This window comes from Pogona vitticeps, chromosome 9 (genome assembly GCF_051106095.1).
Source record: "Pogona vitticeps strain Pit_001003342236 chromosome 9, PviZW2.1, whole genome shotgun sequence".
Lineage (NCBI taxonomy): Eukaryota > Metazoa > Chordata > Lepidosauria > Squamata > Agamidae > Pogona > Pogona vitticeps.
Window position 1 is genome coordinate 5,350,884 of NC_135791.1, and position 22,298 is coordinate 5,373,181.

Here is a 22,298-nt window from a genome sequence, read left to right on the forward strand (position 1 = left end):
TCTAATTTTGCACCTATACAGTACATTTGCAAAATTAGAATATTTTGCAATACTGTGCAAATCTGCATTATCTTTTGTGTGCTCTTTTTATTTATTTATTTATTGCATTTTATATCCCGCCTACTTTTGTAACTGGCCACCTCAGTTAAGAATTCCAGCATGTATCAAACGCCAAAACCTTGTTTAACTGCTTATGTTTGTCACCAATTTCTCATTGTTCCTTCATAATATGGCATCTGCTTTGCACAGGGGCAAAAGTTACTTATGGGATAACCGCATTCCCAGGATCCCCCAGCCAATGTGGCCAGTGTCACTTTTCCAGGTGTGACATTCTTTTCTGTCTCTTGTTCCTGCAGATAGAATGGCATGTTTGCTTATTCTTAGGTAGCCAGAAGTTGGGAGTTCGATTCCCTCACTGTGTCTCTTTGACAGGGGCTGGACCTGATGATCCACAGGGTCCCGTCCAGCTCTGCAATTCTAAGATTCATTTATTCATTTATTTAAAATATGGATATCCCGTCTTTCACCTTAAGAAGGCAGCTTATAATAGTCAATATTTAAAAGCTAAAAAACGACATTCTTACAGTAGGACCATGGTATCTGCAGGAGATTTGTTCCAAGCTGCCCAGCCCCCCGCAGATGTTTAAACAAAACCATAGAAGTATCAAACACTATACATTGCATGGTCTTTAGTGGACAATTCTAGTAAATACACCCCATAAATACAGATAAATATATATATATACATATAAATATGTATTTCTGGGGGGGAGTACTTAGTATTTTCAAGCAGCTGATAACTGAATCAGCAGATACTGATCCTCCTGATAAGAGGGTCCCGCTGTATTTTTAAAAAGAGTTCAATAGCTATCGAATGAAGAACGGGTAGATAAAAACAATTCGGTGTTCTGTGTTTATGAGGTTCTCAACCTTTTTTTCTTGCTTCTTTCTCTCTTGCAGTGCTTCCATGTGCCCTACTCCGCGCTCACCATGTTCATTAGCAGAGAACAAAGCGAGCGAGACTCAGCCACCGCCTACCGTAAGGGTCACCTTATTCTCCGTGAACCAGAGGCTGATGCTTCCTTCCAGTGGCTCCTTATGCCACTTGGTCCATCAGATCAGGAGCAAATGTGCTCTGAACAGAGGGAGTTCCTCTTTGCTCCTCCTCTGTTGGAACAAGAGCCTTAAGGGCCCAGTGTCACTGCTGGGAGAGCTGCAGGAAACCGGGTGACGTGTCCGACCAGCCTTACACGTGCAGGCTTGAGCGTTCGGGCTTATGTCTCTGCCTGCTCCAGTGGGCGGTCTAGAAACAGGCTCATGACTCCAGGTTGATGTTAGTACATGCCCAAAGGTAGACACGGCAACCCAAGTAACCTGTTAAGTCATTGAGCCGTCTTTCTAGACCATTCTTTTTCAAAGAATCTGCTCTGCAGAGCTGCTGCTTCTCATTTCCACCAGGACCGGTCCAACCATTGGGTGCAGTGTGGCGTCCTCCTTTGGCAGAATCAGGGTAGCAATGAAAAGGCAACAACAACAAAAAGCTATCCGATATTCAATTGTCTTTTTTTTTAAGCCCAGGGAGAGCTGCTTATGGGATTTTCTAGCTCAAATGAGAAAATAATTTGGTCGGCTTTGATCTCTGGGCACCTGCGCTTGGAGGGAGTTGTGTAATTCAAGCTGGCATCTCGGACAGCAGAACACCTTATGGCGATCCTGCTTTAAACTTTGTGAAGAGGATTGTTCAAGATGGAAGCTTAAAGGGCAAGAGGAGTTTGATCTTGACACTTTGGGAAGCCACGTTTGCAACACAACACAGAACGCTTTGCTTTCTAGGTTATGAAGGATGAACCTCCCACCCAGATCTTTTCTCCCCATAAAAGATCAATAGTCGTAACTTTCTCAGTCTGCCCAGCTGATCTTCTCTAAACTTCTGCAAGTCTGATGCCCTTGGGGATCTCTAAAAGAGAAGGGGTGCTACTGAGATAAGTGTCTGAATAAATGAGTTCTCCTCTATTCACATTTCCTTAGGACCTTTCTACATAGGCAGAAGTAATGGAGACCACACTTCTGGGTTATATTTGTGAAAAGTGTAGACATTATGTATATGTGTGTTTGGGCATCCTTTTTTGGAATGCTTCTATATGTTGCAATAAAATATACTGAAGATCAGCCCAGGCTAAACCTTTTCCCCTGACACGTGACATAGCCATTAATAGGGGGTTTTTTTCCCTCAAAAGAAATGTTCAAAATATCTACACTTATACCTGTAAATTGAGTCAGGGCAACTGGACTTCTTTCTTTTAAGGTTGAAATGTTTTGCTACTCATCCAAACAGCTTCTTCAGAAGAAAGCAGTCCAGTTGCCATGACTCAGCTTCCAGATAACCACTCCTGGATGACTGAGAATCTTTACAAATTTATCCACACGTATATCTCTCATTTGCAATCTGGGTAAAATACACAGGACTTGGAAGTAAATAGTTAAAAGCAATTCAGTTACCTGTAACAGTTTACTTTTGCTTCAAGAAGCAATGTAACTAATATGTAAAAAGTTACTTTCTACATTTGAAAGTTATTTTTAAAGGCATCGAAGTCATTTTAGAGGTATTTTTAGCAGTATAATTCAGGTTTTTCTAATCTATTTTGATGTTTGTGTTTCTGAATTTCCAAAGTGCAGTAACAGAATTGGCCACTAGAGGAAACCAAAGAGTATTTCTCTGTATTTGTCCCATATCAATGGCATTAGAAATATAATAATGATGACGTAAATAGCTGACACATTGCTACTTCTTTATGATGTCCAGAATCTGCTGCCTAAAGCATCCTCATTCCTCCAATGGGAGGAATTACATTAATTAATTAATTAGGAATTAATTCTCTGCTTACCCAGAGAGTGTGTCTGTTACCCTAACCGTGGGTTGTGTGTTTTCTCTACAGGCATGACAGTGGAGGTGCTGGGCACGGTCTTGGGAACAGCCATCCAAGGGCAGATTGTTGGCAAAGTTGACACACCGTGCATTCCTGACCCACCGTCGATAGACATTGCCAACAATTCGTCTGTGGCTTGGGAGGAGCTCAACATCACCCACGACACAGGTTCACTCACGGACACGGTACGTCCCCCCCCCCCCCCGATCCTGTCTGGTGGAGAGAATAATACTGAGGAAACTGGCACAACTCTGGTCTGAGGGCTTGTAATCTCTGAAATAGACTATCGCAATGCTCTCTGCATGGGGCTGCCCTTGAAGGCAGTTCAGAAGCTGCAAGCAGGTGCAGAACGCAGCTGCCAGGTGGGTCTCTGGTACATCACAATATGATCTTATATCTCCTGTCCCAGCTCGTCAACACTGCTGCCCAGAATAGTGGCTTTGCCACTAATTTGGGTAGGGAAAAAAGGTAATTATAAAAATAAAATAAATAAACTCCATCTCCCAAATGTGAGTGTACAGGAAAGAACCCATCCTTCTGCTATGGCAGCATCAGAGTAACTGCCCAGAAAATCTAGTAAATGATTATGGAGACTCCACGTTCAGAAGTAATCTACCAGTAAATATTGGCTGCTAAGAAGTGGAAGAGGCTTTTTTGTCTCAATGCCCTGCTGATGGGCTTCCAAGAAACCTTTGGCTGCTATGCCGAAAACAGGATGTTTGACCCAGTTTGGCTGCTATGGTCTGTTTGTCTCAGATCTGTTTAAATTCAACCCTGCTGTCGGATGGTACTTAACTGGAGACACAGGAATCCAGTTTGCTTCTGGAATATTTGTCCTGCTTAAATTGTTTGTCTTGTTTGAGAGCTTTTGTTTTTGTTATTGAACATGCCATCAAGTTGCTTTTGACTCATGGTATACGTGTACAGTAGATGTTTTGAACATTTCTTTTGGAAAAAAACCCCCTGTTAATGGCAATCTCATATGCCAGGAGAAAAAGTTTAGCCTGAACCACTCTTTTTCTGTTGCCTTCCACTTTTCCCAGCATGATTGTCTTGTCCAGGGAATCTTGTCTTCTTTTGATGTGCCCAAAGTCCATCAAATGATCTGCCATCCTTTTTACCTCCAGAGATAGCTCAGGCTTGACTTGATCTAGAACCCACTTGTTCATCTTTCAGGTAGTCCGGGGTATCTGCAAAGTTTTCATCGAGCACCGCATTTCAAACAAATCTTTTTTTTTCCTGTCAGCTTCCTTGACTGTCCAGCTTTCAAACCCTCACATAGTGGATTGGTAGTACAAGAGTGTGGATGATCTTGGTCTTGATCTCCAGTGAGCTTTAAGCCACAATGTATTCAGTTCTTAACGGATTTTCTCTTTCCAGTTTTCCTAAATTTACTGCACACAATCCCAAAGGAAGAGTGGATCATCTTTAATTTCTTCCCTCTTAAGAAAAGTATAAGTACTGTGTCAGTCCCCTTGCAGCTCTCTGGAGCTATTGTCTGTTGAGGAGCGGTGGCAGTTTGTATCAGCAGAAACAGGGAAATGCTTGAATTCAAAGATCTGGATTCAAATTCTGAAGCTGTTACGAACACGTGCTGGGGACTCATCACTATCTCACTAACCTAGGTTTATTTATTTATTTATTTATTGGACTTATATACCGCCCCATAGCGCTACAAGCACTCTCCGGGCGGTTTACAATTTTAATTATACAGGCTACACATTGCCCCCCCAGCAAGCTGGGTTCTAATTTGTAAACTTTGTGTCATTTACCCAACGTCCTATTTGTCTGATCAGTGTTTTAACCTTGAATAACTACAGTCTTCCGAGACCAGGTTCATGATTCTTATTGCAGACTAGAATTTTGTCCTGAAAGCATGCATGGCATGGGGTAGAGGAAACCTATATTTTTAGCTGTTCAGTGGCAACAGAGCTGGTATAATGCAGTTACAGGAATGGCAGACCCCCAGATCTGCATGTGAACATGGGATTCTCCTGTTGGACAATAAATGCAAAGTGGTAAGGCCAGTTTGTGTCTTATCTTCTAGGCACCCTCATACAACCCTTCAGGATATTTTTTTCCAGGCTGGGTTTATATGAAAGAAATTGCTCTTGCACTGATTTGTTTTGCACAATTTTGGCATTATAACAGGGCTCGGATGTCCTTGGTCAAACAGTGGGATACAAATATAATAATAATAATTGAAAAGCTCTTTCTTTGCTTGGTGGCTTTCTTTTTGAAGTGAACAACAGAGCTCTTAGTACTGCTGTGTTGCTAGGCAACTGAACAGTCTGTTGAAAAGGGTCTCGATTTGAACCCCTTCATCTTATACGTATGTGCATCTTTTCTCTCCATCATCCTTCCCCCCCCCCCCTTGCTTCTGCAGAGAAATGCCTACATGATAGCAGCTGGTGTCATTGGTGGGATCTATATTCTCTGTGCTGTCATCTTGTTTCTGGGAGTGCGAGAAAGGCGAGGTAAGCAAAGTAAAGTAACTTATACAATCTCTTTGAAGTAACAAAATGGAAGTCCCTGGAAAAGGAAAGGCCAGGCATAAATGATCCAGGAAGCAATTTGGACGACAAAAAGATATTTGTGCATAGAGATAGGAATGGTTCGGTGGTTTGTGCTGGTTCGTTTTTTTTGTCTGAACAGGGGTTCGGCGCTTTCCAGCCCTGCCTCCTCAGACTGAGCACCTGCTGGAGGAGGCAGGGCTGGGAAGCACTGAACACTTGTTTGGACAAAAAATGAACCAGAGGGTCACCCATCTCTATTTGTGAGTCAACACTGGTTGATGGGGAACAGGTCCGTGGCCTTCTGCGTACCAACCATAAACTCTGCAATTGGTCCTCCTGTGATCTAAAGGGCCCCTGTTTTCTTAGCAAATGCTCCAAAAACACAGTATACTCCATAGGTTACTAAACCCTCCAAAGCAGGTTTTGGAAAACCCTCCAAAGCTGGGTTTTCTGGTTCTCCTAAGCATGTTTTGGGTGCTGGAGAAGGCACTGTGATACATGACTGGTCAAAAAAGCCATTGATGCCACACACGTATAGATTTAGACCTCAGATTTATTTTCTTTAACCCCTTGCTGACTACACAAGCCCTGTTCTTTGTCTCTTGTGTTGAGCAACAGAAGGTCTTACAAAACTCTTTCCTCTTGGCTTCTTGTGACATTGATATTTCGGCTTCTCTGTCCATGAGCCACTCCCACTAAATAATGGAACAGACTCTCAAGGGAGCAAATGACCATGTAGGTAAGACAACAAGGTCCCATTGCATAAACTCAGCCTCACCAGACTCCAGCTTCTCGTGGGAAAGCCCCCACATTCTTTCAGGTTCCTGTCAACCATGGTGGGGAGAAGCTAACTCTTGTGATGTCCTCTCTAAAATGACCTCATTGTGACCCTAACTCCTCTTGAGCCATCTAATTGTGAGCCATTCTACTTCAAAGTATGCTGGAGGCTGCAACTGGAGGAAGTTTATGCAAAAAAGCTATTCCCCTGGAGCACATATCATCACCCTAAGATAACCAGGCCCATTATCACTCATAAACATTGAACTTCTGAGAAATAATAATCTGCATACATTATATCAACCAACAGCCTTAAGCTGAAGAGGAAGCTTTTTTCTCAAAGCAATGAGATATTTCCTAACCTTTCTGCAGAAAGCATTCTCTCTCTCTCTCTCTCTCTCTCTCTCTCTCTCTCTCTCTCTCTCTGTGTGTGTGTGTGTGTGTGTGTGTGTTTGTGTGTGTGTGTAAAATTTAGCACAGAAATAATGGAGAGACACCAGACAAATTATAAATCAATTTGTGTAACCTAAATAAGGGGCAGAAAATCTTGTCATCAAACCTGTGTTGGATCCAGGCAATCACGTGGATGACAGGTTCCCTTCCCTTAATGTACTTGGTTAGAAATGTATATTCACTTGGTCACTCTGACCATCACACATATTATATGAATGGATATACTGTAGTTACTGTCTTAACTTTTCCCTGCCAAGAGCTGAGAAAGAAAGCCTATCTCCCCATGTAGCAGGAGGTGCTGTTCAGAGGTAGAAGCTTTCATACTGAATGCTGAGAAAAACTTGCACGCTCAGTTTGAACAATCTCCTATCTCGACTGGCTTCTCATTAGATGGGAAGTCTGTGGGCCTCATCTGGCCCTCCAGGCAGAAATTCCTCCATGCCTGGCTTCAGTATTTGAGAAAGTTGAACATCCATTCAAAAAATGTAGGTGGAAAGAATACAGAAGAACCATCTCTTTGACAGTTGGAATATGCTGCAATGTGGGAAATTGCATCACTTTTAAATTGCACAATGTGATATACAGTACTTGATCTAGAGTGTTTATCTACTGAAACTTGTTAGTGTATGTGTGTTTGGAAATAGGGATGGAGGAGGGAACCCACAATGATCAGGGGTTTGGATGGTTGCGTGAGGAGATTTCCATGTTGTCATCCAAGAAGGGAAAGATATTTAGCCATCATCTCCCACTCTAAGCTACTCTCCAACTGAAAAGCCACAGGTAACCATGGCAGTCTTCTTGCCAACCTCACAGTGGGAGTAATTAATATCCAACCTGGTGCATAATAAAACAAGAGTACTTCATAGTATGGCTGCAAACACACAGGCTGATGGTCTAGAAGCATGGACTTGAGTTCCAGTTCTGACTTGGGTGTTTCCCCCTGAGCACTCATCGTCTTGTCCAGGAATCTACAAATTGGAGAGCTGGCGTCGGAGTCAATCTTGAAGAACTCCAGAACAATCTGAAGAACATTCCTGCATTTCTGCCTTGGCACAGATCTTGAAGTCTCACAAGGATTTCGACACCTCTGCCAAGACTTGTCTCGTCAGATCCAGCAAAAGGCCTCTGTGGTTGGCATGGCAACCATGGAGGGCTGCCTCAATGGGCCTGACACGTATTGACTTAATTTTTTTTTGCAGCATAGCCAATTGCAAGTGAGAAGGGTCACTCAAAACAGCTGTTCATTGATAGAGATCTTGTTGTGGGATAGGGAGATGAGAAAAGTCACTAACGTGAGCACCTCTCCTCTTAAGGGGATTACGGAAGGCTCCTTAGTTTTCTGAGAAGCTCTTTGTCCCATTTCTGGGTCCAGATTCTGTTTCTAGTTGCCACTAAAAGGTGGGTTGATGTGAAAATACGTTGACTTTTTGGTTTGGTTTTGCTCTCCAGAATCCTCAGAGCTCCAGTCGGCCGAACAGGCTTCCTTCTTCGAGGGCTTGAAGCTGGTGATGAAGCATGGCCCCTACATCAAGCTGATTACTGGCTTTCTCTTTACCTCTTTAGCTTTCATGGTAAAGTTTTCCTGCCTTCCCTCCAGGCGATAAATGTGTTCCCTTTACACAGAGATGAGATATTTTTATTATCCCTGGTACTCAAAATGATGCAATGTTTTCTGGCTAGGAAAATCTGAATCCTTGCATTCACTCCATGCCATGCCACTAGTTCTTTTATTCCATTGTGAATAATGCAATAAAATGGCTGGGCGTGTATCTTTTTATTGAGTTGAATAAATGTGTTCTCGGATAGCTATCAATGATTGCCAGGACTGTCAGTGGATTTTTGTGTTACTTTCCCAGTCAGCTTATTCCACTGCTAACTTCTTGGCATGCTCAAGAGATTTCATCCTAAACATTTTATCCTGTGCTTTGAAACGGAGGTTTCTGCCATGCGTCATGCTCACTGAGGTCGTAGACCGCATGTACTGAGCTGTATCCCTTGAGATGGCACAGGAGAGCTTGCATGCTAGAATTCTCCTTCAAATAGTAAACATTCCAGGCATCTAGAAAGCTAGCAGGTAGTCCAATTATTTCTTTGACTTTCTAGATTTCTTTGTGCATGGATTTTTTTTTCCTATGTGAAAGAGCACTGAGTTGCTGATAGAGGTGGCGCAGCCAAAGCACATGTTTCAGCATGAGAGGGAGGGTTGTGCTAACTCTTCTTTTGGCTTAGCTTCCCAAAGATCCCATTAATTTCCTTCCGAGGGCTGAAAAAACTGCTGGAGCAAAAGAGTGGAGGAGGATGGTTCCAAAGTCAGCAGAGATGTGCATTTGCCTTGCTTTTTGTAGTTATTATGAGTGCTGAACCCTACCCTTAATATAGACCTGGCACTTGGATAGCTCTAAAAAAATTGGGACTAAAGTCGGGAGAAGTTTCACTGCCCCACAGATTTTGGAGCCGCTAGCCTCTGCTGGAGCAAATCTCGAGGAGAAAGGCAGGGAAAAATATTTTAAATAAAATAAATAATCATAAACAAGCAGTAAACTGCGTGACATAAGTGTTCTTGAGCGGCAAGGAAGGCAATGAAAAATCTGAATGGGGTCAAAAGGATTTTCTGCAGTGTCTTAGAAGATGCCAAAGCAAAATTCTCTTAAGTGATAGATCCCTTGATCCACTTTTCTGTTACCGGGAGGAAAACTTCAAAGGTTTGTTCTAAGATAAGCTCAACCTAGGCGTGAACTTTAGAAGTGTTCTGAGGTGCCCTAGAAATCTCATTGAGCACCAGGTGGAGGTTTGATCCTGTAGGAATCAAAGACACTGCATCTATAACACCAACAGGAGGAAAAGGAAGAGCAAAAGTATACCACCTCCTGGTACACCTTCCCAAAGGGACCTGTGGTTTCACCGTCCCATCGTGGCACATCGGATTAGCAGATAGACCTGGATAACATCAGCAGGAGAAGGCTGTGGGCTCCGATTGGGAGATGCTTCCTATGGCTTTGAACAGCTTGTAGAATTTGTTCCCCTGGCAACCCTCGCTATTCTGCTAAAGGAAGCTGCATATTTCTGGGCTTGGAGGTTTGAGGATTTTTTTTTTTAACTCTATGGGGTTTTTTTAGCTTTTTTTTTTCCTTCCAGTTTTCTTGTGAAGAATGACCTCGCTTCTCTGGCCTCCAGAAATTTGCTTTCTTCCCCGTCTTTACTCTGCTAGTTATTCACACAGCCGTCTCTTTAGCCCATACATCAACCCGCGGGTTCCCAGCAGAGAAGTATCTCCTTACACACCTCTGTTTCTGGAGTGATACAGGGACTTTGTCCATGCCGGTACTTGCACTGTGAGGCAGGAGAATGTTACGGGAGGTTGCCAGTGGTCAAAGTGTCAAACTAGGTCTTTGCCCAGACAAAAGTTCAGATCCCCGCACAGCCTTGAAGCTTTGCCAAGGGGGCTCTCCCATCGCCAAACCTGCTTCACAGGGGTGTCATGATATAGAGTTACCCTCTCTTCGCCCCATTACACCACCCTGAGCAATTTAATTGATTTATTTATTGAAAATATTTTTGGAATTCTGGCTTGCACAAAATGAGGGATTTAGACCTTTGTTTCTGGGGTTTACTTGTTCTTTACTATTTACACCCAATGCTGGTGCTCTATTTATTTAAAGCGCCTGGGTCATAGCCGAGCAAGAAACCTATTGACTGTAAAGCAGGCGTAACTGTGTTATTTTGCTGCAACACACTTAACACCTCTTCAAAAATTAACTTCCCTTGTTTTGCTGCTTTTCTTTTCAGCTCCTGGAAGGCAATTTTGCCTTGTTCTGTACCTATACTTTGGGTTTCCGCAATGAATTCCAGAATATTCTACTTGCCATCATGGTATGTATGTGAACAGCAGTCAATGTGATTATCCTTTACTTTCTCTTGCTGTTTGTCTGCTCCTCTAGTAGCTTATTTTTGTGAGGAATAGGATAACTCGGAAATTTCTCCTCAGCCATGAAAACGTTCACATAAAGAAATTTTATGCATCAGTGGAGGTGTCTATGTAGTGACAGGGACATGAACGTGGATTTCCTAGGTCCCAGCTCAACACAGTTACATTTCTTTACATGTTCATTTAAAATATTTTATGTCATTTTTATTTAGAAACATCTCTGTGTTTTCTGATAAAAACAGATACAAGAAACTCATTAGCTAAAAACGAATCAAACGGCAATGAAACCATGAAATCAGTAAAACAATACTTGTTCAGAAGTGACAGAATAGCCAGCCACCTTCAAATATTTGAAAGGCTGTTCTGTGAACAATGGAATCAGCTTGTTTGCTGTGGCTCCCAAGTGTAGGACCCAAGGAAATGGATTCAGATAACAAGAAAGGAGATTTTGACCAAAACTTAGGAAGAACTTTCTGGCAGTAAGAGTTGCTCACCAATGAAATTGACTGTCTTAGAGAGTGGCAGACTCCTCCAACACTGGAGATGTTTGTAAAGAGGTTGGATGGCCCTGTTAGGAAGATTATACCAAAAAAAGTATTCTCAAAGGCTTTCACGGCCGGGATCTGATGGCTGTTCTAGGTTTTTTGTGCTGTTTGGCCGTGTTCTGAAGGTTTTTCTTCCTAGCGTTTCACCTGTCTTTCTGGCTGGCATCTTCAGAGGACACGAGTTAGAACTATGTCTGTGTTCTGGTGTAGTGTGTGGGGTTTGCAGAACACAGACAGAGTTCCTACTCCTGTCCTCTGAAGATGCCAGACACAGAGACGGGCGAAGAAAAACCTTCAGAACACAACCAAACAGCCCAAAAAAACTATAACAACCATTATACCAGATTTCCTACATTAGAAAGGTTGCAAGGACCTTCGGAGTCCCTTTCAGATGGACAGTTCTATTATTCCATGAAAAATAGTTCATTAAAAAGTTGCATAAGGGAATGGTTACCCTGACAATAAGAACTACTTTTGAATTGGGTTTTGCATAATTAAAATGGCTTAGAAAAATCTCGACTACACGACACACACAAAGCCTGCTCTTTTCCCCCCTGCAAAGTGAGCTTTTTTGAAGAGGCTGGCAGGGGCTTTTTAATTTAATACGCTTGTAAAATCTTTATGAACTGCTTCGGGCAATGTGAACACTCCTGTTGCATTAAATACCGCCTTTGTGGGCGGTCACAGGTTTCCGAAATAATGTCACTTTTTTTTAAAATGAATGCATTCCAAAGGATGCCTGAAAAAAATCAAAGAAAGTGTACAACATTGAAAACAAATTAGAAAGAGAAGGTTGCAATCCTTGAAAATGCGCTGAGATCAGTGACAATGGAAACCATGCTGTCTGGAAAACATGCAGGTTTAACTATACGATTTAAAATCTCACATGCAGTTTCCCAACGCAGTTTAAAGCCCCTACAGTGGGGTCTCTACTTAAGAACTTAATCCGTATTGGAAGGTGGTTCTCAAGTTGAAAAGTTCTTATGTTGAATCTGCATTTCCCATAGGAATGCATTGAAAACTATTTAATCCGTATCTGCTCTTTTCCATCCATAGAAACTACAGTGGAACCTCTACTTAAGAACTTAATCCATTTTGGAATGGTGTTCTTAAGTTGAAACGTTCTTAAGTTGAAGCAAAATTTCCCATAGGAATGGACTGAAAACCAATTAATCCGTTCTGGCTGTTTTTTTGTTATGTAGAGGTGCGTTCGTACATTGAAGCATTAGTTCCCATAGGAACTAATGCAAAGCTGGTTAATACGTACTCTACCACTAGGGGGAGAATTTTTTTTTAACCTAAGATGACCTAAGGTTAAAAAAAGAGCAGGAAAGGTTTTTTTTTCCTGTTCTTATCTTGGATTTCTGTTCTCAAGTAGAAGCAAAATTTAGCAAATGGAGCTGTTCTTAAGTTGGATTGTTCTTAAGTAGAGACGTTCTTAAGTAGAGACCCCACTGTACTTTATATTGATGTAATAATTTTAAAAAGGAAAGTGCATAGCGATACAAAAACTATGTCACTAGAGATGGGCACGAACTGGCAGTTCATGCTGGTTCCTTTTTCGACCAAACAAATCTTTGGCGCTTCTCAACCCCGCCTCTTCTGACAGGCGCCCACCGGAAGAGGCATAGCGTGGAAGCGCCGAGCACACATTCCACTGAGAAACAAACCAACAGCTCGTGCCCATCTCTGCACATTACTGTAAATTGATTTAAAACACATCAGAGCTAAAATCAATACATATCAGCAGTCTAACCACACCCTAACTTGCGCAAAAACAACAAGAACAACAGATATAGTTGAAAATGGTAAGAATCACGGAAATAATTGATAGCAATGATCTTGTATGGCCATTTCTCTCCACTCATATCGCCGGGACAAAAAGCAATATGAGGAGTATGTGAAACATACAGGAGTACATGAAACATACACACACTCCTCCATAACCACAATAGAGGTACTTAGACCGTCTGATATAGTGAGGATGTTGAAGGATGGGCAACCTGAAAGGAGGAAAGGGCAGTTACTTAACATGGTTCTTGAAAAGATGGAGCCGGTTGGCGAGAACAGTAGATTCTTTGTTTTGCATTTGAAGCCGGCCATGAAAAGAGAGGAAGAATAAAAGCCATGTGAGCCTTTTGTCCTTGCCCTGCCCGCTTCCCCCCATACGTGCACACACATACACTCACACACTACTCTTCATCATGAGAAAAAAGGACCCCAGAGTGTTTATCAGAGAAAGGCTTTGAATGAAAGGAATGGAGCCGATTTGTCTGGGAAAGCCTTTACGGGCTGATGGATGGAAGGAGAAGGAGGCAAGCAGGGTGGGGAGGGGGGTTGTGTTGTGAAACACTCCGTGGAGCCTGAAAGGGGGAGAACCACTTCCCTTTCCGTGCCCCTAACTGGGACTTGAAAGTGATTCTAGCAGTAATACAACAGGCAAAGAGGGTTTTCTCCAGTTCCACAAGAGTCAAGCTGCAGCCTCTTAGACAGAGCTTGAAAAAGCTGTCTATTTTTTGACTACAGTTCCTATAATCCCCCAACTAGTATGACAGACCAGAGATTGTGCTCCCAGAAAAAGTAGCTTTCCAGGTTCTTGCCCATTACATTCACAAACCAATTCACAAAGCAACGCATACCAACTTGCAGAAGGATCATTAATTCCCTTTGGGGTTTTTTTAAACTATCACGTCTTGCGTACAACATTTAGTGCTAGATCACCTCCAAAATACCCAAAAAGATAAACACTGATATAAAATTGAAACAACTGCAATGAACTCCAGCACACTACAGTATTTCCAGGATATCTGTGTACATTTGTACATACATGTACAGAGAACTTTGGGAAACACTCCCTTTCCCCCTACTACCATACAGTCCCTTTAAACTGTCCCAGCGGCTCAACTGCAGACTATAAAAGGAGAGCCGATGTTCGGCAGGAGGATTGTATCAAAGGAAGTTGGGCTGTGGGTGTAGTACATCTCTGACTTGAAGAGCCAGTGTGGCCACCCTGAGTCTTCATGTGCTCACCTGAACTGAATGCGTCCAGCTTATCAATGTCATCACACCCTCATAGTCTTAAGAAAGGAGAGGACTGGCCTTGAAGTCACCCATGAGTAGCATCTGGACACTAGACTGAGCCATAGGTCCTTACCCGTTCTACTTCTCTTTTACAGCCTTTATTTGGATCTGTACCTCTACATTAGTAATGAAACATTCTAATGCAAATGAAAGTCTTCTTTCATTTGCCCCCTTTTTCTGATTTATTCTTGTTTGGCAATCTCTCAGTGGATGTCTTTCTTGCTCCATGCTATGAAGGAATGTCCAATGCCCGTAGTCTGAAATGAAGCAGTTCAGAATATGTATAACTCATTCTGTGTAAGGGGGGAATGAAATATATCCTGTGGTCCCTTAGCTTATGTTAACGGGAAAGAAAGCAGGGCAGTTTTTCCCAGGGCTGTCCTCTTCAGATGTAGTAGTAGAATTTTGAGCTAGGTTGGAAGGCTTGGGTTCAAAACCTCATTCAGCAAGAAGCTTCTAGGGTGACCTTGGACCAGCCACATCCTCTTGCTTACGTCACAGGGTTGTTACCATAAGGATAGTGGAGAGGAAGAGAGGGGTGTGTTCCATCTTGAACTCAATGGAGGAAATGCCGAAAAATTGTTTGCCAAGATGATAGAATGAGAGAAGCAAGAGGAAAGATGTTAATCCATCTCCATTCTAAGAGCTATTAAAATACTGACACAGACAGTTTAAGACTTTGTCGGAGTGCTGCAGAATTAAAAAGGGCTGCAGAGAATCTCAACCAAATATTCTGTGGTGGTGGGGGAGAATGTAGTTTAAAAAAGCCCCTTGCAGGTGGCGGCTGCTCTATGTGGGTGGCCTCCATTATGCAGTCCTGTAAAGGATGATTTTTTTCAAACCTTCTGGATCTGTGTGTGGTCTCCCAGCCGATGCAAACACATCAGGGCACATGCCTACATTTAGATGCTCTCCCTGGCTATGACTGAAGCTTACATGTGTTTTAGAGGGCATGGTAGATGTTTTATAGTCCTTGCCGGACTTGCACCATCCAGCTGACATATCATCTGTGGAATTAAAAAGTCCCAGTTTCAGTTATCTAACTGTGAGGGTTCAACTTTAGGCTCCTCTTTCGGCCCAAAGAAATCAGGAGATTTTTGCGGCTTCAAAACAGGTGAACCACTTATTGGTGCATTTAACCATAAACAAGTGTCCGTGACATGATTATGAGTCTTTTCTCCTTCTGCCATCGAGTCCGGAAGGGGTCTCCAATCTTCAAACAGGAACGGGTTGCCCTAACTATTGTTCCAGGGTCCCAGTCAATCGGCAGGGACCCAGTCTCTCTCATGGTCTGTGCCGTCGAACCTTCTAGCAAGGGCACAGTCTCGTCCTCCCAATCGCCATTCCACGGGGTTTGTGTCTCGGGGTCTCGATCCTCCCAGGATCCTCCCTGTAGTTCTTCTTCCTCATCTCTCTTATTCTCCATTCTACCCTCTCTCTGTTCTTTCCTTCTCTTCTCTCAACCTCCTCCTCCGCCACTCTCTCGCCTCAGCTTCTCCCCAATAAGAGGATCTGTCTCACAGTAACAGTTCAGCGTCTTCAGCTTTCTTACATTCCCTGCCGTTCCTCTTTTGGACAGAGCACGGAAAGGAAGGGAGATTTGTTGATGTGTCCAAAACAAATGCCAAGTTAGAACCTGAGAACATGGGCTGGGGAAAAAGGAACTTGACACTGGCTGACTTCATTTCTAGAAGTGCGATGCCTTTGTTTCAAAGATGCAGAGTGCTCCCCCTGTCTTTTCTGGAATATCCATTTTCTCAGACTGAGGAGGACCAAGTTTCAAAAGAAAAAGGCCTCTCTCTCCTCTCAGGTCTCTGTCCTGGTCAGTATTTCTGGGTGTGGCACTTTACCTGCAGAAGCTGGGGTGGCAAACTGATCCAGTGCCCGGTCGTGTCCCGGATGCTGCAGGACCAGCGGCTAGTCAGCCGGCCATGGTAGCTTCTGCCATTGGCGCTCTGCTCACACTTTTAAATATTGAGCAAAATGCTGGCCCAGGGGCTTGTTTTAGAAATAAATTAAAACAATGCTACCACCTTGGTAGCATTGTTTAAATTTACAGAGTTCTACAGCTTCCATCTCACTGCACCGCATCTACATGTTTATATGGGAGGAGAAATGGAGGGGAAGGGAAAGCCACGTGAGCAAATAAAACTAGCATGTTTAGACTTAAGCATGGTTTCTGCCTTGGGGTGAAGATGGAAGTGATAGCCTCCAGCCTTCACAAAAAAATCTGGAAACTGGGCAGCAGTTCCCTTTCTCACAGGTGGTCCCAGAAAAGGGCTCCAGGCCTAAGAGATGGGTGGGAGGAGTAAGCAGCCGTGCTATGAAACCAGGAAAACGGCAAGGCCAATTAGAGTTGGCCAGGTGAAAGTTGCCAGTATGTTGAGCATCAAGGCAGAGGGCAAGCGCAGAGAAAGCTTTTAGCTTCATGCTGGTTTGGGGAAGAAGAGAGGAATATGTGGGTGGGCGTTGCCTAGGCTTGAACCACTGAATACTCTGGTACTGTGTCCGGATTTTGCCACTATGGACCCTCTAGAAAATAACTTCTGTGATCTTAAAACAGTTGTGTTCATGGTGTTCCAAAGAAGCATTTCCTCTTCCTTTCAGTGCATACTTATGAAAAGAGTGTGGATTCAAATCTGCAAGCATGAACAAGTGTGAAACTAGGGTTAACCGGTGCAGGATACAAGGGGCGTTTGAGGCCACCCTGGCCCTCACTCAGGACTGCTGGAAAGGTTACCACTGGCTTGACTTCCCAATGAATTCTTTCCAACCCCTTTTGTTGCTCTCTTGCAGCTCTCGGCCACCTTGACCATCCCTTTCTGGCACTGGTTCCTTACTCGGTTTGGGAAGAAAACGGCTGTCTACATTGGAATCTCGGTGAGTCAAAATCTCCCCAAAGAGTGGCACGTCTGCTGCAGAGGTGGGTGCTTCTAGTGTCCAAGCAGGGTTGGACTACAACTCCCATTACCCCTAATGTGCATAGCTAATATTGAGGAGTGCTGGACATTGTAGTCCAAACACTGTCCTAAGCTGAGACACATGGGCTTGAATATGGTAATCCTACTCTCCACTTTCCAGGATGCTTGACAGGATAAAATCAGGTAATTTGGCACTGTTTTTACATTACTTGGGAAAAAAGGGGGGAAACTTCATGATACAGAGCCATGATCTTAGTCCATTCAGCCAGTTTTTGTGCCAGGTGGGATTTTTTCACAACTACCTGGAAGCACCGGCAATTCCCAGGTGGTTTTCCAGCCAACCCTGCTTTGACTCCGGAATCGCAAGATTGCCCTTATGACAAACAGATCCACAATACTTGATCAAATGTCTGGTTCTTTGGAAACCAAATTGAGTGTTTGCTGTAATCTGTTCTGATCCCACAGTCTGCCACGCCTTTCCTCATCTTGGTTGTGACGATGGAGAGTAACCTCATCATCACCTACGTTGTCGCTGTTGCAGCTGGGATGAGTGTTGCTGCTGCCTTCCTTTTACCCTGGTAAGCATGAATTGTAGCTGGCTGGATAGCTCTGTGAGTTAAGTATCTGGCTGCAGACGTGGAGGTTGGGAGTTCGATTCCCTAGTGTGCCTCCTGGGAGAAGAACCAGCCTATGTGGCCTTGGGCAAACTTCACAATCCCAGGGCTCTGAAGGAAGAAGAGAATAGGAAACCCCACTTCTGAGTTTTCTCTACCCAGAAAATTCTGGTTAGAGTCGCTGTAAGTCAGAATTGATTTGACGACCCATCATCAATCATAGTACTGCATTTTCAGGGCTGAACGTCAATTATAGGTATATCTGTAGCAGCATGCTGGAACTCTCTGTCTCTGTGACAAAATGCATGTGGGAAACATGCTTTTCTAGTCGTTTGAATTTGCTTCTTTTCATTATTGTACAATCTGCGCTCTCTGCCTCCTTCCCTAAAAGATATAAACGGCAGGCATTTAACTTCCTACCTAATCCACGAAATGCTTTCATTCTTGATTGGAGGGTGTTTTGTATTTAGTTTGTTCAACCTAAGGGATCTCAAGGTAGGGGCACCACCAGTTCCACAGCCATTAGCATCATCTAATTTACCTGAGCCACAGGATTTATTGCAGTTTTCTAAATTTGTTTTGTGCTCTCACTTCCACCATGTGGTGACCCTAATAGGGTTTTTGAGGGAAGTGAATTGTTTAAGGAATGGTTAACCATTTCCATTCTGCTGTGAGTTTTCAGGGCCAAGCAGAGATTTGAACTCGGGTCTCTTAAATTCTTGCCCAGTGCTGTATCCACTACACCACACTGGCTCTGGTTTCCTTAATACTAGTTTTATATAAAACACTAAACCTTAATGAACCAAGCCATGTGATTTAGGATAGCAAAGGTTGATGGGGATTGGGACACAGAGCCTTAGGAAGGCTTCAGGTTGTTTATTTATTTGTAAAACAACTTTTATCGTGCCCCCATGGGCCTCTTTTTCAAAGCGCTGATTCCCTTGTTTCGGTATTATGGCAGGATCACAAGTTCCCAGGCTGTTCGCTGAGCCACGAACTGATTCAATTGTTTTAAGCACATTTCGTTCCTTGATGCAAAGAGGTAATAAACCTTCTAAACAAAGAACAGTTATTCTGGTTTCTCTTCAACTTGTACATGAATCTTTTATCATCTTAATCAACAATGAGAAACAACTTAAAGCAGCAGCTTAAAAACTACTGTATAGACCAGACTATATCATGAAACAGTGGAGAACAAGCTAAATGAGTTTCTAAAGGACAATATTAAAGCTCTTAATGAAAAAGTGATACGTGAATCTTGAAGTAGGGGCCATCTATCAATCAACAGAGAGAGTTTCATAAACAAATCAACTGTTATCAAGAAGATGTCCTTGCTTGTGCTCCCCAACGGGACAGATTATATGTAGGGTCTTTGACAATTACCTCATGACTTCAGGATGGGTAGAACTTGCTGTTTTACGAGATCTAACCCTGACTCCAAACCGTTTACAGCATTAAAGGTTGATGCTGATGCTTTGAAGTGGGCTTAGCAATAGTTCATTGGCAAACCACATAACTGGCACAAGATGGCTGTTTCCAGATACCTGAGAGAAAATCAAGATGTTTGCAACTGGGTACTGTGTCATTTATCTCTTTCCCCTCTCGTTTGGAAGAGGGGGTGGTTGGGGACACCAAAACAGCTTATGACCAGTTTACCGTACATCTCTCTTTTCACTTCCGCTTAGGTCCATGTTACCAGATGTCATTGATGACTTCAACCTCCAGTACCCAGATTCCGGGGGCCACGAAGCCATTTTCTTCTCCTTCTACGTCTTCTTCACCAAGTTTGCTTCCGGAGTTTCTCTTGGGATTTCCACACTGAGTTTAGAGTAAGCCTCTTCCCCTAATTTCTGGTTTTATCTGCAAGAACCCTAGAGTGCATCAAACCATCAGTTGAGGAGAACTTCCCCAAAGGCTTCCTTGAGAAGGATTCTGAAGCTCTCAACCCTGGACACTTTGATCAACCACCTCCTAATCCTTTTTTTCTGATGTTGCAGCATTGCTGGATACAAGACCCGAGGCTGCTCCCAGCCAGAGGAGGTGAATTTCACGTTGAAAATGCTGGTGTCAGCTGCTCCGGTGATTTTGATCATTCTTGGCTTGCTCCTCTTCAAGTTGTACCCCATTGATGAAGAGAGGCGGAGGAAAAACAAGAAAGCCTTGCAAGATTTAAGGTGAGGGTCCTGGTGATGGCATCTAGAAAAGCGAAGACACGGTAGTATGGCAGGAGAGCTGGACGACTAGATGTTATGGGGAACGTCTGCCCAGTCACAGTTGCAGAGATAAAGTGCCTCCGCAATCAGGCTTGCAAACTAAGCCTGTATTTACCCGCCAGTGACCAATTCCAAAGCACTGCACACTACATGCAAGAAGCCTAAGTGAGGAAAATCATGTGATTTTACAGACATCTGTCACCATTTCTGAGGAGCACCTTGCTGGGGGGGAGGGGATCAGATGAATGTATAATCTGGTTTGATTCTTCGACTGGCCATCTTAAAGGGACTTCTCGTACCCCGACTGTCATCCTACATCTGAGCTTAAACTGAAGGGGGTGATTGCTTTTCATTTTAAATGTTTACTTAACCTTGTCATTCCTTTGCTTCGACAGAGATGAAGAAAGCAACAGTAGCACTGAGTCGGACTCCACGGAGCTGGGCAGCATCGTTTGACCCCCGCCTTGCCTTGGTTTATGGTTTACGCACTGGGATTCTTGGGAAACAGGGACGGCGAGGCTGCATCTGCCACCCTGGTGTCTGCTGTGCAGGAGGGAATACTGACTTGCTCCTATGAGGGAGTGCTTTATGACGTCCTTCCAGACTGCGCTGGAGAGCAAAACTCGGTATAAGTTGTGCCTTAACGTGGGATCCATGGCATGCTGACTTCTGTGTGCATGCAGGGTGGTATTGGGTACGGATCGAATAAACACCCAAACCCAACGTATCTCCTCCCGGAATGAGTTAGGAAAACCCATTTTGAGCCATGACTTTCTTCTGGAAGAGAGGATGCCACCTGCCACTAATCCAAGCTGGTACCACTAGCATTGAATGTGATGCAAGTTTTTGCAGTACTGTAAAGTTTGTGTGTGTATGTGCGAGCGCGTGCGTAGTTGCGTGTTTCATTTTTCTCTTACCATGGACCCTGATGGTGCTTCATGGTGTATATTACACCAGTGGCATGACCTTACCGAACACAACTTTGTACTGTCCTGTTCTGTAAATAAGGCACAATGTAAAAAACAAACTGTGGTGTTGCTGGGTTTTATATATATATATATATATAAATATAAATATATATTTGTATATATAAAGAGATAATTAATTAAAATAACTTAATTATGTTGTAAATAAAAAAGTCACAGGTTTCCCCTATTTGTATATGTTTGTACAGAAAGAAAACTGTGGATCTATTAATATTAATTTACATTAAATGCAAAAATGTCATGTTCATTGTTCGGCTTTTTCTTTGTAGAAGGACCACAGACAAACTGGGATGTCAGACAGGGCATCTTTGCACAATTTCACATGAATTTTTTAAAAAAATTATTTGCAAAATTATTTTATTTTTTAAAATTTCTTGCAAAAATCTACATCTGACAGCACGTCTCAAAAAGACTGGTATCCTATTGACCAATTCAATATTTTTAGCCCGGCCCTTGGCCCAAAATCAGGTATTATTGCCTTTTTTATTGTGTTCTCTAGTTCATTCACCAAATCAGTTTCTTTTGCCACACAGAAGTTTAGTCCAGTATAATCATCAAATTCAAAGCCTTGAAAAATAATAATAACCCTCAGATCCGATTATTTTACTTTTATTTTATTTATTTAATTAACTTATATGCCGCCCACACTACCCGAAGGTCTCTGGGCGGCTTACAGCATTTAAAATACAATAAAAAGGCAAAATAAAAGGGCAAAATAATTAAAATGCAATTAAAATATATATTCTAAAAATTGCCATCAGACCCACAGCTGCTATTATTTCAGTTAAAAGCCTTCTAGAACAGGAAGGTTTTGACCTGGCGCTGAAATGTCATCAGCGTCAGTGCCAGACGAATCTCAGTCGGGAGGGCATTCCATAGTCTGGGGGCAGCTGCCGAAAAGGCCCTTTCTCTACAAGCCCTCCCTCTTATCTCCTTAAGGGACGGCTCTTTCAAAAGGGCCCCCTGGTTAGATCTTAAATGCTGGGTAGGTTCATATGGAAGGAGGCGGTCCTTCAGGTATCCAGGGCCCAAGCCGTTTAGGTTTATGTTGTGCATCTGTGGCACTAAGGTGTGTGAAACCCTTCTCCAAAATGAACCCCCAAGGGAGTGTATGGTCATCACCATCTCGGGGGGGGGGGGGAGAAAACGGATAAAATAAATTGAAAACAACCAATACAGTAAACAGCAGAACTCTATATTAAAAACTTAATTGAGCAATGAGGGGCACAGGAAAGAATCGGTGTTGTGATACAACAAGCTCTCTCAATTTCTCAGCAACCTAGAATCTCTTGGTGATGGGACATGTAACAGGATGTTTGAAGAAGATAGCTCAGGGGTTT

At 43.1% G+C, this 22,298-nt stretch overlaps 1 protein-coding gene across 2 annotated transcripts in view; it reads left to right on the plus strand.

Moving 5' to 3' along the window:
• Positions 1-21,199, plus strand: part of MFSD2A (MFSD2 lysolipid transporter A, lysophospholipid) — a 40,186-nt gene extending 18,987 nt beyond the window's left edge. For both annotated transcript variants that reach the window (XM_078379920.1, XM_020800091.3), the window contains 10 exons: positions 961-1,039; positions 2,937-3,112; positions 5,314-5,404; positions 8,123-8,244; positions 10,460-10,543; positions 17,021-17,104; positions 17,611-17,723; positions 19,445-19,588; positions 19,757-19,933; positions 20,368-21,199. In XM_078379920.1, coding sequence (XP_078236046.1) covers positions 961-1,039; positions 2,937-3,112; positions 5,314-5,404; positions 8,123-8,244; positions 10,460-10,543; positions 17,021-17,104; positions 17,611-17,723; positions 19,445-19,588; positions 19,757-19,933; positions 20,368-20,428 — 1,131 coding nt within the window. In that variant the 3' untranslated portion in view covers positions 20,429-21,199. The remainder of the gene's footprint in view (positions 1-960; positions 1,040-2,936; positions 3,113-5,313; positions 5,405-8,122; positions 8,245-10,459; positions 10,544-17,020; positions 17,105-17,610; positions 17,724-19,444; positions 19,589-19,756; positions 19,934-20,367) is intronic.
• The last annotated feature ends 1,099 nt before the right edge of the window (positions 21,200-22,298 follow it).